The following is a 15,975-nucleotide window of genomic DNA, read 5'->3' on the forward strand; positions in this document are numbered from 1 at the left end:
TATAACAATGATAGGATAGTAATGACTCACTAGGCTCATAGATTGAAAAATATGATGATAATATTCCAGAGGATTTGCGATAAGATTTCCTCGAGGCCTGATTGCTTCTATTAAATTTTGCCATGTTGTTAATCTCGATGCCAAGACTGTTCCTCGAGCTTCGAAACCCTGTAAAGTTTATTATTATATTAATAAATTAGTATTTACTGGATTCATTGGAATGTACCATAATTCCTATGATTTATACTTGATGAAAATTGCACTGCTAATCAGGTAATTTCCCGCGCGACTAATGTTTAGAAAAAGTCCGTCTATTTGACTATTCAATTAAAACGAAAAAATTAAAAATTGGAGATTCAAATTCGTGATCATTGTGAATTGGCATAAAACGAATGATGAAGTATAAAATCCGGCTAGTCACATGCCATAAAATAAAAAGGGGTTGAAAGTAAAAGGTAAAATCTTCATTCACCAATCTACAATATAAGCAATCTAGTAAATGTATTATTCATGGCTCAAGAAAAAGTGTATTTAAATTGTTAATCATGGGATTCCCCTTCTGCGTGTGAAAGCTTAGCCATTCATATAAACAGACAATGATTGTCTAAATAATCGTAAATGGTTATGAGATTGATTTTTCATCGACAAGAGAACTTGATATACTTACTAATTGTGGGTCGGAAAAGTCCGGGAATTTTTTAGTAGTTAACGGGACTATCAAACAAGTTGAAGAGAAGACGAAAACAGCGGCAAGAATAGCGTAGGGATGATAAGCCACGACACGGGAAAACCACCATATTTCCATGATTGTACGTAAGAATATTTACTTTTGAGGTACGCGTCAAGTTTAATATTATTGTTATTTAGTTTTCTACGCACTATTTGATAAAGGACTAATTGAAAATTGAGCAAATATCGTGTATATATAGGTACAATACCGATAGCACGGCGTTGAGAATAAGACAATGGAAATTTTACTTCAGTCTGTAATATAGAGTTTAAATTTGATTTTCTAATTTCAATTATCGCGATTCTTGCGTTCTAGGAGAAAACAAGACCAACGCAATTTTAATTACAATTAACATCTGGGTTCAGGACATTAGTTAAAACACCGTTCGCGATATACACTGAGAATTTCCAATAATCGCGTCGTCCTTTCCAGAGAGGCAGAGATTTGGTAATTTTTATTATCATACCGGCGCGGTTATTTTTTTTAACGTTAAGACGCCTAAGTTTACATTTGTATTTGAAAATTGAAATATTAACTATACATAAGTGTGGGATGAGTGTTTTGTTTATACTGGAAAAGACCAATAAATTCGAGGTTAAAGCGTCATTTCTACTATTAAGCTACTGTTGAGACTAACGGATACGGACGCATGCGCGTTTTTCTCTCTGTTATCCCATCCGTGGAGTTGCTGGTCGCTGGGAGAATTGGGAAAACCTGACACGCGCACTGATATCCTACGATGTGCAGAAAACTAGGCGACGAAATTGCAAAAATGAAGTTCGTAAAGTTAGTAAAGCACTTGAGATGACGATAGACAAGTTTCATCATTTTTGCGCAGCTTGATTATGACAAATGACTTCAAGTTTCGTTTGCGCGTTTTCGCATTTCGGCGTAAACGAAAATAAAATCGGGATTATGATATTTGATTATCCGCTCTTTGAATAAATTTTTGCAGCAGTGATCTTTAAACTCGAAGTTTTTTGTTTCACTTCCATATTAATTTTATAAGGACTTCACAGGAAACCGAATAATTTTTTTATTTCTGCGCAACACTACATTACATTTTGTAATTCAACGCAAGAAAAATTATGCAGTTTGTTCTTTCGGTTCATTCGCTGCTCGGCTGCAACGTTACGCAGGAGCGTGACAATAATACATCAGAAATAAATTTGAAACTAAAAATATCAGTGGCCAAAATGATTGTATAACAACAAGCACGACGCTGTGATTGGCTTTAGCTTGATACTTTAAACGAAAATTATCTGTAATCCTTGTATCATCAAGTTAATTTGGTCATCCTGTGGGCTGCAGTACCTACAAATCGAATAGATTATACCATTTAGAATTGGTGTGTCATACCCACAACCTAATACGATGTATTATGTCACTATAGCATCGTTATTTGTCATCGGAAAAAAACGCTTTTTTCCTTTTGGTATTTGCATTTAATGACTTCATATTACCGTGAATTCTAAAATACTCGCGTGAATTTCAATATGTTGGCAAGACTGCGAAAACGCAGGTAATGGCGGTTAATAAACAATAGCCATGGGGACAGTGGTGATGAAGAAGGGCAATCTAACGGGGAAGTCCCAACGGGAAGGCCATGGCTGTGAGCCGACTGGTGACGCTAGTGGCGTTAGAAACAAAATGTTAGAACAATGATCTGTGTTCTCTATAGTTTGCGGCTGTGCGTCATAAATGGAGAAATGCTACTGTCGACCCATCTTGATATTGTTAATAGTAAATAGAAATAATAACACTGTAGTGTGGAGATTAATTGATTGTGTGTTTCCTTATGGATTTTGATAAATATTTTTAAAATTGGATATTTGTGCACTGGGTTAACGATTAGGGATAAATAACGCTAGTTGAATCAGTGTCAACTGCAGTATGTCAAACCACAATCCTGCTCGCAGAGCTTATGATCCGGACGCCATTTTTTAGTTGGCGCCTATTACCACCAACCACCGATCGCCTGTCTTTTAACTATAATAGTTCGACTAGCAGGGGGTGTGTAACGCATTAAATATAAGGAAAAAAATAATAAAGGAAGAAGAAAGATCGTGTGCGCGCAGCGCGGGGCGGTGATAAGAACCAATTTGCTTTCGAAACGTAGCAAAAGCCTATAGAGTGTGGGGGAAAAACCAGAGCTAAACAAAACACTCTCTATATAGAGGAGGATAACCGTTGATATAGCGACAGCCTGGAACACAAAGGTAATATATGTGCATACTTGACTACTGACATTTGGTCATACTTCGATGGAAACGTAACATTAAGCCATTATTCTCGGAGCTCTAGTTTCAAACGAGAAAAGTAAATATTTTTACCCTCAAGGCAGGATCGCGATAACATCAATCCATTTGTAATTTGCGTCTAAATTGTTTGTCTTGGAACATCCTAACGGTTGTTTTTCTTCTCCCGCAAATCCGCGCAGGTTATCATTTTCGATATTTACTTATGGTAAATACGTCGCTAGATATGACCAGGCAAATACAGCAGAGCTTATGAACATTGCAATCAATTTTTGATCATGCATATCAAGCTTCATCAAAACACGCTTCCTACTTTCTCAACATGGCCCGAATGGTTAAAATTTTTCATACGTTCGCCAAATCTTTGAAATTATTTCCACCATGTGAAACGTCCTGTACGTCTCTACTTTTGCCAAACATTTTTTTGTACTGTATTTATTATCCTTATAGGCAATAAATAAATAAATAAAATAATCGTCAACCAATTTTCTTTTTACTCCAAACCTGAAACACCTCTGAATTACACACACTTTTTACACGTCGAACACAGCGTCGATGTTACATAAGAATTGGCAACTTGCAGTGCTAAGTTCTCTGCCATAAACGCGACCAATACCTCGGCAGAGCCAATGTTCTAACTACTAGAATGGTAGCAAGAGGAAGATGAGGTTTACGACGGGGCAAGAGCCAGGGGACCGGGCAGAACTCGGGCACAACCAACTCCCCGACAACTTGGACGAGAGTATGATGGCTGCCGCTGAATGCAAGGAGCCAACTGATGCCGGCTGCATTGAGGAGGGTTCTATGATTTCAAATCTTCCACTCCTTTTTGCGGATGGGTATCTAACTTCCCTGGAAAAAATCACCCTGGTAATTAGGACGTTGAACTTAATTAGGAGGATCTGCACAGAGGAATTATTAATTATATTGCTCAACTTGTATTTATGTTGAGAAATTCAGACTTTTCGATTACCAATTTCCGATAATGAATGAATGGTTTCGCAGCCTCAACTGGAACGTTTCATAACATTTATGGTGCAATGCTCGTTCGGGCACGATACCGCAAAGGTGATTGGCGAACCGCAATGGTGGCCTAAGGAGATCAAATTCACAAATCCCTTTGTACGGCCTCGGAAGATAAACGAGGTAATTATTTGCAGCGAAGTAGTTGGCAGCCAGGTACTTAATTTCTTGTAGCATGAAATCTGATCTTTCTTCTGCTTCTCTTTGTTGCAGAGCTGGATGGGGAACCTGAAGAAGCTGGTATTTCGTTGCTATACATATCACCGCAGCGAATATTTGCTCAGGTTTTGTTCCCACCTCGCTCAACACCCGAGAGATAAGCTGGAATATGTGGATAATTGGGACTCAACTACGAGCCTTTTCCACAAAAGCACTGGAAAGCTTCTCGTCACATTCCGGAATGAAAATATGGTGCGCTCAATTTACTTGATCGTAGATATTTTAAAAATTATTCCCTTATATTTCTGTGAAATACTTACACTTTACTGTCTATGAATGATCATAAACATTTGGCATGTTTTCAATGTTGTTTTCAATGTTGTTTTCAGAATTACGATAAGAAAATTGAAAGCCCGCGAAGATTGCTGCTTCCAAGGAATAGCGGAGTTTCTGGACCAGCCAGCAAAACGAAACAGCAGCTACAGACTGTGGTTCAGCCAGTTCTGTGCGATGACATATATCTCTGCGATAACTGTGACGCTGAGTTCGATGGGTTCAAGAAAATGAAGGTACACCATAATCTTTTATCTGTTCTCTTACCTACTGTCAAATTACAGAACTAAAACCATGAAAATTAATTCCTCTTAGTAAATTAGTCGGAATTTCGTTACTAAACGGTTTCGAATGTTTTAGGAACATGAAAAATTGTGCTGCGATCAGGAACAGAGCAGCGGCAATTCACGGCCTGTTACGCCGGAGATATCGGCAGGACCACAAATGGTGCAAAACCAGTTTCTGGAGTATTTCGCGTTATCGTCAAACGACTCGAAACGTTTACCGAAAAAATCCTGCACGGAATCGACCACAAAAACGGAGGCGGTTCGAAGCTCTAGACGGATAAGGGGATCGGTAAACCTGGCACGATGCCCGACGATTCCGTTCTCCTCCCCTGCCGGTATAGCGATGGCTAAAAAATCTCGTACCATGACAGAAGTAACGCAACAAGAAAGACTTGAAAGGATAGAGCGATACTTGATCGCTCCACCGCTTAGCAACGGTTCTCGACCGAGATGGTTAGACAGAATAACGGACACTAGCCGATGGATCGTATCGCATAAAGCGAATCGTGACAAGCCTCCTCAAGACGACTACGTACACGAGTACAAGTTCAATTCTTTGAGGGGCAAGCCCAGTACGTATTGATCGACGACTAGCCTTATAATTTAAAAGGGGGCACAGACGTTTCGAATAAGAAAAATAACGGCATGTACGTTTGTGCCCCTTTCTGTGTACAAACAAACGCCCCAGACTTTAGTGTACAGTACAAAGGAAATTTTATCACGCATCATTGACAAATGACCACCCTTTTTATATTTCAGTATTAAGCATTCGATCGCAGATACTCTGCGTCGCATGTCGCAAGGCTATCGTACCCATAACTTTACTAACGCCTCGACAGATCGACGAGTTGAAAAATAACCTTGACAAATACCAGCTCCCAAAACAGCGCGTTCGACAAATACGGGGCGGTGGACCACGTCCCGCACCCAAATCGAAACGGCGTCGTTCCTTCTCTTCCTCCCTGCCCGCCAAGCGTAAACATGCGGGTGATGAAAACGACTTCATCGTCATCGACGACGATGAGTTAGCAACAGTGACGCCCATTACACGGGTGCTAGAAACTCAGGATTCAACCGAGCCCGCGAGATCACCGGAAGCTAAGAAGCTCAGGAGCAGTTTCCAGCATGAGAAGGAGAGCCTTGAAACGAATTTGAGTCGTTTATCGACAATTCGAAACCCTGAGCTCAGAAGGGAGCGAGAAAAATCATCGACCGTAGAGAAAATGGTAGCAGTTATCGACCTCTGCTCCTCGGACGAAGAGGATAATTCGAACGGAGTTGGTAATACGTGCGATGAAAACAGAGATCCAATGCAGTCGGAGAATCGAAATGTTACACCGACCTTTCTTACAAACTTTATACCTAGGCAACTTCGCATTGGTCCATGCGTTTACACGACTGATTCAACAAGCGATTGGCTGAAGAGGATATCCGAGCCTTGTTCCGGCCTTTTAGAATAACTACAACGATCGTAAGGAAGACAAGACGCCTTTCGACTAAGTAAATAGCTTAAGGAGACATAAGAAGCTGATTATATGTCCGTTTATGGTTTTGAAGCGCGACGAAAATCGAGATATTGTGTCAGCTCTGTTCGTAAGGAGTGAAAAAAAATTGCAATTTTTTCGACGCTTTTTCGAGTCACAGAGATTTTAGAATTTACCGCCCGACGATAGTCTGATAAGTGTTATAAAAATATTTAAATTTTGTTTTGAAATATGCGAAGCGATACTTTTACGTTTATATTTTTAGATAAATGTTACTAATTACAACGTAGACCGATAATGTGGAGAAAAGCCGATTCGATCGAAATGAATTTTATAAAATTTAAAATATATTTTGCCCCTAGATGTATTTATTTTAATTATTGTTAATTTGGTTTTTTTTTTGTTTTTTTATACGCGAAAGATATATTTTCTTGTCATTGCGATGAGACAGCCGATTTCTCTTACATTATCTATGGTCTTAGTTGGACCTGAACATAGTAGCTAATTTTAATACAACAGAAATCGAAAAAGGCGGCTTAAGATGCGTATCTTGGATTCTGATTCGCCGAATCACAGAGACTTTAGGGATTATTATTATTGTCATATTTACCTGACAAAAAATCGGCCAATTTGAGACGCAATTTTTATCGTTGAATCGAAGTTTAAATCATACATGTCAGCTAGTCCTTGAGAAGGAGACGTAATGTTCACCTGTCCAGAGAAATACGGTTTATAGATAAAATAGAGTCTTTAGTTTTTTGAAACGCAATTTTTGAAATTCCGTTCGACCGGTAAATTGAGAAAGACAAACGTACGGGAACGAAAAAACGGTACTACAATTCGAATGTGCCGCTTTAGGAGTAAACACATTATACCGTCCACCAGTGACGTAATAACAGTAACTGAGTGACTTTGATTTCTCAATTTTTCGGGTCTATCACGGGAAGACCTGACAATTCCTTATTCAGCTTGTCTTTTGATTCTCCAATTAGCTTGTCAATTATGGGTATCAATTTTTCCAACAGATTCGTCGAGAGGCTCGTTCCTTATAATGTAATCTTTTCCGTAAATGTGTTAGGTTAAAGTATATATTATACACACATATACGTATGTTTTATTTGAAATTACCATTGATTAGTTGAAATTGCTGCGTCAGCCACGATTTCAATGCCGGTATCATTTAGTTGGGCGTATTTTTGTAAAGTTAAAATTTCATTCTGTTATTCGAAAACACAGTTTTGATCGTTAAACCGGTCGATAACGTTTCTTTTAGGGTGCTGAAATTATACTATTTTTGTTTCCTCACTAAAACCCAAAAATTTTTTCGCGATAGTAAATTTTATTGAATTGTTGAACATGATTAAATTAATCGTTGAATTGATCAATTATTTTTATCATACCGTATCACAAAAAGATTAAATCAGATAACATTAAAAGGGCAAATTAGTTAGACAGTCTGCTGTACGTACAGAAACTTTCTTCTTACGTATTGTTTTCATTACGCGTTACTATTACTACATTTGTTATATTAAGTTAGAAAACTAATATTTTTCAATAAAAATTTATCAATGTATTCCTGCGCACTACTCATCTTTACAATTATATCATATTTATCGTCATCATTATTATTGTTATTATTATTATTATTATTCGAATTATTACGTTTTTGCCCGTATTAAAAAATCAAATACATTCACTTTGGCAATATTTTTGCAATCCGCAAAGAAGAAAGATGAAAAGTTCACTCTCATTATTGAATTGATTCGATTATTTTTTAAGTCGACAAAAGACGGGACGTTAGTTCGTTGTTTTTTCCAACTCGTTTCATCGGAATTGACTTGTTCGCGTATCCATTTTAACGATATTTATTCACTTATTACTATGTATCTACGATGTACAATATATGTATACATAATATGAAAATACGCTTATTCTGTCAGCTCTAGCTATGATTTTTTAGGAAAATCAAGCAAAAATTAAATCGAATGATTGAACTATCTTTTTTGGGTGAAATATTTATTGTTTGTTGCACGATTCTAAAAGTTCGTTATTGAAATGGACAGGTGGAGCGCAGAGAGATTTGCACACGGTACGAATGCACGATAGATATTGTTATTATAATAAGGTAGATTTGTATAACTTACTACGACTACGATATCTACATATACGGCTGTTTATATCGAATTATCATGACGGTTATTATTATTATGATTACTACTATTGCTATAATTGTTACTGTTATTAATATTTTTCTTTTTTTTATTAATATTCATACAACGACTTGCGACCGATAACTATCGTTTAGATGATTATGCGTACATTTATATAGTGATAATGTATAGTAGTATTACAGATATGTTAGCACATAATTATATATTTTCTCATTGTAATATATACCGCAGACATTTTATTTAGATTGTATTTCAATATCTAATCATAAACTATACACGCATGTGATCCCCCCCCCCCCCCCCCCCCGTATACAAATGTGTATTTATATTGAATTATCAACGTTATGCGCTTATTTGAAAACTGTCATTATCATACACCCGATTTACATCACGCGATATCATTGTAATGAATTTATTAAAGAGATATATCTATCATAAAATTTATTTCATTTTGATTTCTACTTGTTTCATTTTTTTTTTTTTTTTTCATTTACATGGCGCGCAATGGACCAGAGACGGATGGAATGGATCATTTGTTCGGCCCTTATATTACGAAGACGCCATCTGGTGGCAGTAAATAATACTACAGAGCATATTTACTGTGTCGTATTTAGTTATAAAAGCGATTTTAAGTCGCACTATTCATCTTACAGGAATCTAATGTCACTTAACGGAGGTCCTGCAGCTTGCACAGTATTTTTTAAGCCTTTGTATTCGCTAATTATTTACCTAAAACGGTCAGGTGACACCAAATCTTGACGCCATATTGCCTTAACCACGCCCACGTGGTGCTTGCGGTATTTGCCTCTGATCGTGAGAGAAGTATTAATGATAAGTTAGAAAGAATCAGATCAGAATTTGTTGAAATAGTGTGAGAAATGACATTAATTCATGCGTCCCTCCAATCTTTCGAGACAAATTCGTTGACTCCACATTCAAAGAAACTACGTATTACTTTGATACTACTAGAAATCTTTTGTCCGCATTTCAGGTTACGGTTCCACTCCGCCCTTCATTGGAGTCGCCTTATCACCTTTGGCGTGAGCCATTGTGTTTCAGGGTTTGGTTGGGAGGAGGTGGGGGGGTGGGGTGGGGGGGGGGGGGGGGGTAAATCAGACGGGTAAGTAGTTTACCGGCAGCGGGTGACTTCATTTTACCAAGAACTACCCCGCCGAACTAGGTCGCAGCCGATCGTGAGTCATAGATCAGCCCTGCTCTCGCCATGTTTCGCAATATTTGCTAATGCTGATCGTATAGCTCGAGGAACTTTGGAACGTGTTCAGCTGACCAATACCTGTTGGAGAGTAAAAAAGGAAATAAATAAATAAAAAATGACTCGAGGAACGGAAAGAAAGTATGAATTTGAGGCAAATTTTTAATATACTTTAAACAGTCACATTCTATATCCATTATATGTGACAATTTTAATCCTTTTAGAATTGAATTAAAACAGATGGTGGAGTTTTTTTTTTAAACGTACACCGACTCTGTATTAATTATTGAATTTGTATTAACAGGTGCCGAGATTAAAATTTTTTTTCTCTAAACAAAAAATTAACTTTAATTATCCTGTAAGATTAGAAACGAGAATGAAAATTACGCGTATCTTTTTTCTACACTTTAGCTTCACTTCTTCGACTAAAAATCATACTCAAATAATGAAGTGTCAGTCTTCGATATACTTTTCTCAGATAGGTATTGGAACTATTGGCCAACGCCACCTCTTGAAAAAAATTTGTCGATTAAAACTTTTGTTATGAATTTTTGAAATGTATGTCCACTAGAATGACAATTATTCTCATAGGGTTAAACCCCAAGTTTTGTCACGCCAATAGAATCGTATTTATAATTGTAATCATACGTGGTCAGAGGAGAATGAATCAATCACGTTACTTCAAATATAATTATACCAGATTCCAGATTGCCTCAGCGCGGATGATGGCTACTGCGATTCGGTCATTCCTCAATTTCACGTTACATTTCATATTAACAGAATTCTCTGTGTCATCGAATTAAACGTCAGAATTAGTACGACGTCATCTCTTACAGCTACACAGAAGGAATGACAGCAACTGTTGGTAAGACTTTAGATCCTTATTTAGCATCTGCAGAGAGTTTGGAACTTCGTCCTTTCCATCGCATCAGCAATTCAAAGGCTTTCTCATGTATGCCACTAAGATTATACTCTAATAGATGCATTTTTTCTCAAATTTCATCGAGTTGGTTGTAGAATTTCACAATTTTCCTTACTCGAAGCTGCAAACAATATTTGTAGAACTCTGGGAGGAACCGCATGTAAGTCAAGAGTATATAACGTGGTAAGGTCGACATGGTATATATACATATATTGTACCGAGTGACGTAATCCCCGGAAATCGGTTCGAACTGTGAATTGTCCAACACCGTGAACAGATTTCTGGGAACTAAATACACGAATGTCCGTGATCTAATGTTACGCCTCGTGAATCAAATAGTTCGATCATTAAGTCACGGGAGTTAATTCGCAACGCCATTCATCTTCGCGCGGCGCTGTAAAATGATCAGGCTAAAGTTTGTAACGTGAGTGTGATGATGCGTCTTTGGCAAAAGATTGCTTGAAATTTAGTAAACTGTTAATAATAATTGATAAAAATTTTTCAACGTTACAACTAACTTCAGCCTCGTGAAAAATAACGTTCTGCAACTAATCTCTTTGCTGGTACAGTAATGTTACGTCGGATTGACAAGTTCAGTGTACAGTAGTTGCAGCTGCAACCATTACCGTCTCTTTTACTGTTTCCGTAATTATAGCACGTCTGTAAGATGAAAAATTCAATTACTATGTAAACATGACCGTTATGTGATTTTTGACCTAGGCTGCAGTGGATGCCGAGAGGCACATGATTCGCGGTAACAGGACACAGTAGAAGGATGACAACCATTATATCCATCACGGACGAAGGAACATGCAGATTCCCAGTACGTCACCACCACGATTATCAACGACACACATTAATAACTAAGGGATTCCCAGCTAATTGGAGATCCGTGTCGCGTGCCACTCTGCGCGAGGTTTATTTCCACTGTTCGTGGATCCTGGAAGGTTGATGAGAGGATGGTGACCATTTCATGAAGAAATAATAAATAGAGAATAGAAGTGTCGTCTAAGCTCAGTCAACACTAGGGTCTATAAAAACTTGAGATCACGTTTAAAAATAGGGAACTTGATGTGTACATGTAGCCGAGCGTAGGTATGATGTTGAACAATTTTTTTTTTACCCTTAAAGCCAGGACTGGACATCCCACGCGAATGACTATAAGTACTGCGGTGTATACATCAGGGATTGTTAAATAAAAGATGTAGGTAATCTGTTTCTGTCTGTTTCTCACCAGAGAGAATAAAAAGTGGGATGAAAAAAAGGAATGTATTTGCGCGAATGAAATCTTCGAGGCACAGTTATAATGAGCTTAGGTCTCAACTAATCAATTTTTTGACGTCCGCTGCACGTAACGGCTGTAATTTGGTTAATTATGCTAATTAGTTGAGAAAGCGGCTGATGTGAGAACATAATGCGCCACGTTTTGACGTATATGGGAAGAAATGACAAAAGGATCATCAAAATGATACTATTTTTGGTAGGTGCAAAAAAGTACGTTAAATATATTGACAATCCTCAGCCGGTTACAGATATTACTCACTTTTTGTGTTTTCTTCTCTTTCACTCACCTTTGACAACGGCGTATTTGTGAGAGTTTCGGCAGTTAGTTAAAGCTCGTGGAAGCGTGTTAAGGGCATCGCTTGAAAGAAATCCTCAAGCTATAATTATACACGCATGCAATGGGCAATTAAGAGGCGGCAGGATGTTTTTAGGCACAATTATTAAACACGTACATACTCATACAGGTATACCGTTACACACATGTTTAACCGTGTCCAATTTTCTTAAAAATAGTAGATATGTTCTATTTTCAGGATAACAACGTGACTACGTCGATGATCGTGAGTCATTTACTGATCTATTCGAAGTCTGGAAAATAGTGGTGGTAAAAAAAATACTTGCTTTATAGCTATTGGAAAATAGACGAGACGGTTATATTCGAAGGAATCTGTGAAGTTGGCGAAAGATTATAATCGCCGAGCAATGCTTTGAAGTATTTGTCACTTTTTATTTATTTTGTCTCTACTCACGTTATACACACCACACATCACTCTAAATCGATTGCAGGTATGTGTTTCATTTATATCTCTTTGTCAGCAGGACGGCTTTGCAGAATAGATATACTATATTTGAAACGTTAGAAGGTACGTGATGTCACGCTCGTCTACATGCAGTAAACCTAATTTATTCTTCCATGACGTAGCTCGAAGGTCCCTGAATTTCTTTTTCCTCACTCTGTCTATTTTTTCTTTTTCTTTTGCTTTTGTTATCCTTTCTTTCCTGTACGGCCATGGCTGATCAATTCGCAGGATTTTATAAGCTGACGGTCCCGAAAGCGATATAAGATTTTATTATGTAAATACATACGAAATTTATATAGGTCGATGTTATAATAAACGGCATACCGTATTCGATACATATAATTACCGCTGACTGTGTGTAACGTATTACGATTTCAATTTTGGAGCGGTTTCTTTTAAGGACCACTAAACTTATTGAGGGGCAATCAACTATCGCGCGAGATTAATCTTAAGCCTCAACGAATTGCTTCTCGAGTATTTTTATACCTGTACGCGCATCGCGTTTCTGATATTATAAAGCTAGTCTGATTTAAATTATCCATATCCGATTTAAATAACAACGAAAAATATAATTACGTGAATGCAATACAGATACGCATACTTGAATGAATGTTTGCGCTGACCAAGAATATACCCATATATTATAAGTATTATACGGGGTAAGTATCTACGGACAGAATGTTCTGTCGTCTGCTATGGCTTAATGCGCATGCCCAGCGACCCGAGAGCAGTTGATTGCCAGGGTGACCAATCGTCACGAACGTAACCTCAAAAATTTTGACTGTTGTCACTGGCAGTTGTGGTCAACACCAACAACTGTTGAAATTTTTAAGGTTACATAGATCGCAACGATACATCTTAATGTGTAACTGTTGGTCGCCCTGACAAAAAACTGCTCTCGAATTTTAGCGCATGGGCATCAAATATAGTTGGCGACGGACCATTCTGTCGATATACAATGTACATGTATGGGCCAGTGTACAAAATTTTATCAATCGCAATTTTAGTTGCTTTGCAGCTGGCGAGTGATGCAGAACGGAGCTATTGCAACGATCAGTTCGTACTGACGACTGGTTTTATTTCGCTGCAGATCTTAATTACTAGCTTTGACGAAACGTAAATCAGTAAATAGGATTGAAAATTGTCGTAGCGACCTGTTTCCAAAGATCTCTTGTGACGCGGCCGTACAGCACAATGATTTTTTTGGAAAAATTTGATTACCCACGTATAGAAATTTCGCATGGAATTTTTTTGGTTTGACGTCTGCTGGATGGCTGCGGACAACAAATCGGACACTCCTTGTACAGCAACCCGCTATCGTCTGGAATCACTGTATAAGCATCCGTCACACGTTATTTTAGCGTTTAAAATACCTACGTACAACCGGAATAGTGATCTGATGTAACGATGAGCGGGATATGTTAGGGTTTTGTCGATTGAAAATAGATGACTAATACCACACGAACGAATTCGAAAGTTTATTCAAGCAAATTTTTGCGGTGAGTCGACCGCGTGTCCGCGAATCAGATCCGATTCCTCCGAGCGTTCAATAGATTCCTCCTGAACCATAACAAGCCGGAAATAGACCAACGGCATTCCCGAATGGCATATGCCTTACTAAAAATACACCATTCAGGACTATTTATAGGCTACATTCATGTCCAGTTGCTGCCGGTTTATAGGCCAGCGCGTTTCAAGTCGCGTATATACCTATACCTACGTGGAAGATCATAACCCTACTGGTTGACTCGAATCCCGCAGAAGCCAACAGAAACGGCAGCAGCTCGCATCTCATCAGCCCTGGAGGCTTATTGCATCTGATTGGTACGTATAAGGTTTGGATCTTAATCCCCGGATTGTAATGTGCCCGAATGTAATCGTTCGGAGAAACATTGTAATGCCCTTACATAAGACAGTAGTGGCTATGCGGGGTCGCCATGTTGAATCCGACTGCTGAAATATGGGGACTTCCATGAATGTTCAAAAGCTGAAATTTCAGCAAACCATGCGCATCAGCTTCGTCATACTACACATAATCCGAAGCAATTTATTTCGAATCATATCAAAGTGTAGAAACTGTTGAAATCTGTACCCGAATTCGAGCATCTGTTCGATTTTTGGTTATACAATTTTTTTTTCCTCAAATGTAGTGAGAATTCCATTCTACGAAAATGTAGCTCGGCTAAACGAGGAGTCGAGCCGAATGTGACAGCGTTTAATATATGCTCAATAAAGAAAAAAAATACACCGACTCGAAATTATAACGAGCTCGTATATGCGATACGGAGTAAACCTGTTTCGAAAAAATACATACATCGAATAACTTAATCTCTAATTTCATTTTTCGTCGAAGAATATAATGTCCCTGTTGATTGAGTCGTTCCAACAAAAGTCAAGACTGAATACTGCGCAACGTGAAACAGCTTATGCAACACAAGTTTACCCGATGAAGGCGTATAATGAACATCGGACTTGAATGGTCATCGCGGATATTGAAGTACTTTCCAAGGAATTTTTTGTTACGTAAAGTTTGATTTACAAGCGCGTTTTATCGATCGATTCAAATTGTCTCGAAATCAATTTTGTCGTGAGTTAGAAAAATCGATTTACAAAATCAAACGTGACTGCAGTATTAGGTGTTCTAGCAAGTATCAACTATTATAGGCTGTAAAAAGTAGACTTAGGGTTTGCAGGAGTGGGATCTAGAAAAAAGATCCCCCTTTAAAGGGGATGCTTAATCTCGTAAGCCAATCCTTAAGTGCCCTAATCCCATTCAGGACCCTTGAACAGTATAGCACATTTGGAAAACGGAGACCGAAAAAACACTTGGGTGGACTCAAGGACTTATGCGGACGTGTAATAATATATTTCTTCCCTTTTTTCACGGAGATTTCTAATTGCCGAAGGAATCCACGTAGAAGTGCATTCGAGCAAAAAAACGGGGAAGCATATAAAAAAAAAACTAATAGTAGCAAAAAGTGATACGTTGAATGAATCGCCTTGACTGCGTGGGAACTCAAGGTGTATATTACGAGCACTGGAATGGTTCAATAAAACAATAGTAATGAGAGATTGTAGCAGACTGGAAGGCGAAATACGACAGACTGTGTGTATAAACTACTGAAATGTTGACGGACGACGTAACGCTTGAACGACTGTTAAACGCGAAAACCGTGTCGTTAAAACCACCCAACGTGGGCTGGAGATATGTGGCTAAATTGCGATTTGTAACAATGCCAAGTGATTCTTGTGGGGTTTTATATATACAAACGAGACATCTGAAAGAGATTTTAGAACGCAATAATCATTTA

At 38.1% G+C, this 15,975-nt stretch overlaps 3 protein-coding genes across 4 annotated transcripts in view; 2 read left to right on the forward strand and 1 right to left on the reverse strand.

Moving 5' to 3' along the window:
* The window catches only part of LOC124411463 (protein dispatched), a 15,734-nt gene extending 14,339 nt beyond the window's left edge, over window positions 1–1,395 (reverse strand). The window contains exons 1-2 of one of the 2 annotated variants that reach the window (XM_046890571.1): window positions 668–1,395; window positions 31–168 (exon numbers count right to left, since the gene is read on the reverse strand). In XM_046890571.1, the coding sequence (XP_046746527.1) occupies window positions 31–168; window positions 668–805 (276 nt within the window). In that variant the 5' untranslated portion in view covers window positions 806–1,395. The remainder of the gene's footprint in view (window positions 1–30; window positions 169–667) is intronic. The other variant, XM_046890570.1, reaches the window with a different exon arrangement.
* Window positions 1–14,801, forward strand: part of LOC124411467 (targeting protein for Xklp2-like) — a 22,415-nt gene extending 7,614 nt beyond the window's left edge. The window contains exon 9 of the mRNA XM_046890577.1: window positions 14,785–14,801. The gene's annotated coding sequence lies outside the window, so the exon portion shown is untranslated. The remainder of the gene's footprint in view (window positions 1–14,784) is intronic.
* LOC124411465 lies at window positions 2,291–6,798 on the forward strand. Its single transcript, XM_046890574.1, has 7 exons — window positions 2,291–2,949; window positions 3,572–3,858; window positions 3,994–4,134; window positions 4,225–4,422; window positions 4,560–4,739; window positions 4,864–5,362; window positions 5,550–6,798. The coding sequence occupies exons 2-7, from the start codon at window positions 3,652–3,654 to the stop codon at window positions 6,248–6,250; spliced, it is 1,926 nt and encodes a 641-aa protein (XP_046746530.1). The 5' UTR covers window positions 2,291–2,949; window positions 3,572–3,651; the 3' UTR covers window positions 6,251–6,798.
* Window positions 14,802–15,975: the final 1,174 nt, after the last annotated feature.

This window comes from Diprion similis, chromosome 10 (genome assembly GCF_021155765.1).
Source record: "Diprion similis isolate iyDipSimi1 chromosome 10, iyDipSimi1.1, whole genome shotgun sequence".
NCBI lineage: Eukaryota > Metazoa > Arthropoda > Insecta > Hymenoptera > Diprionidae > Diprion > Diprion similis.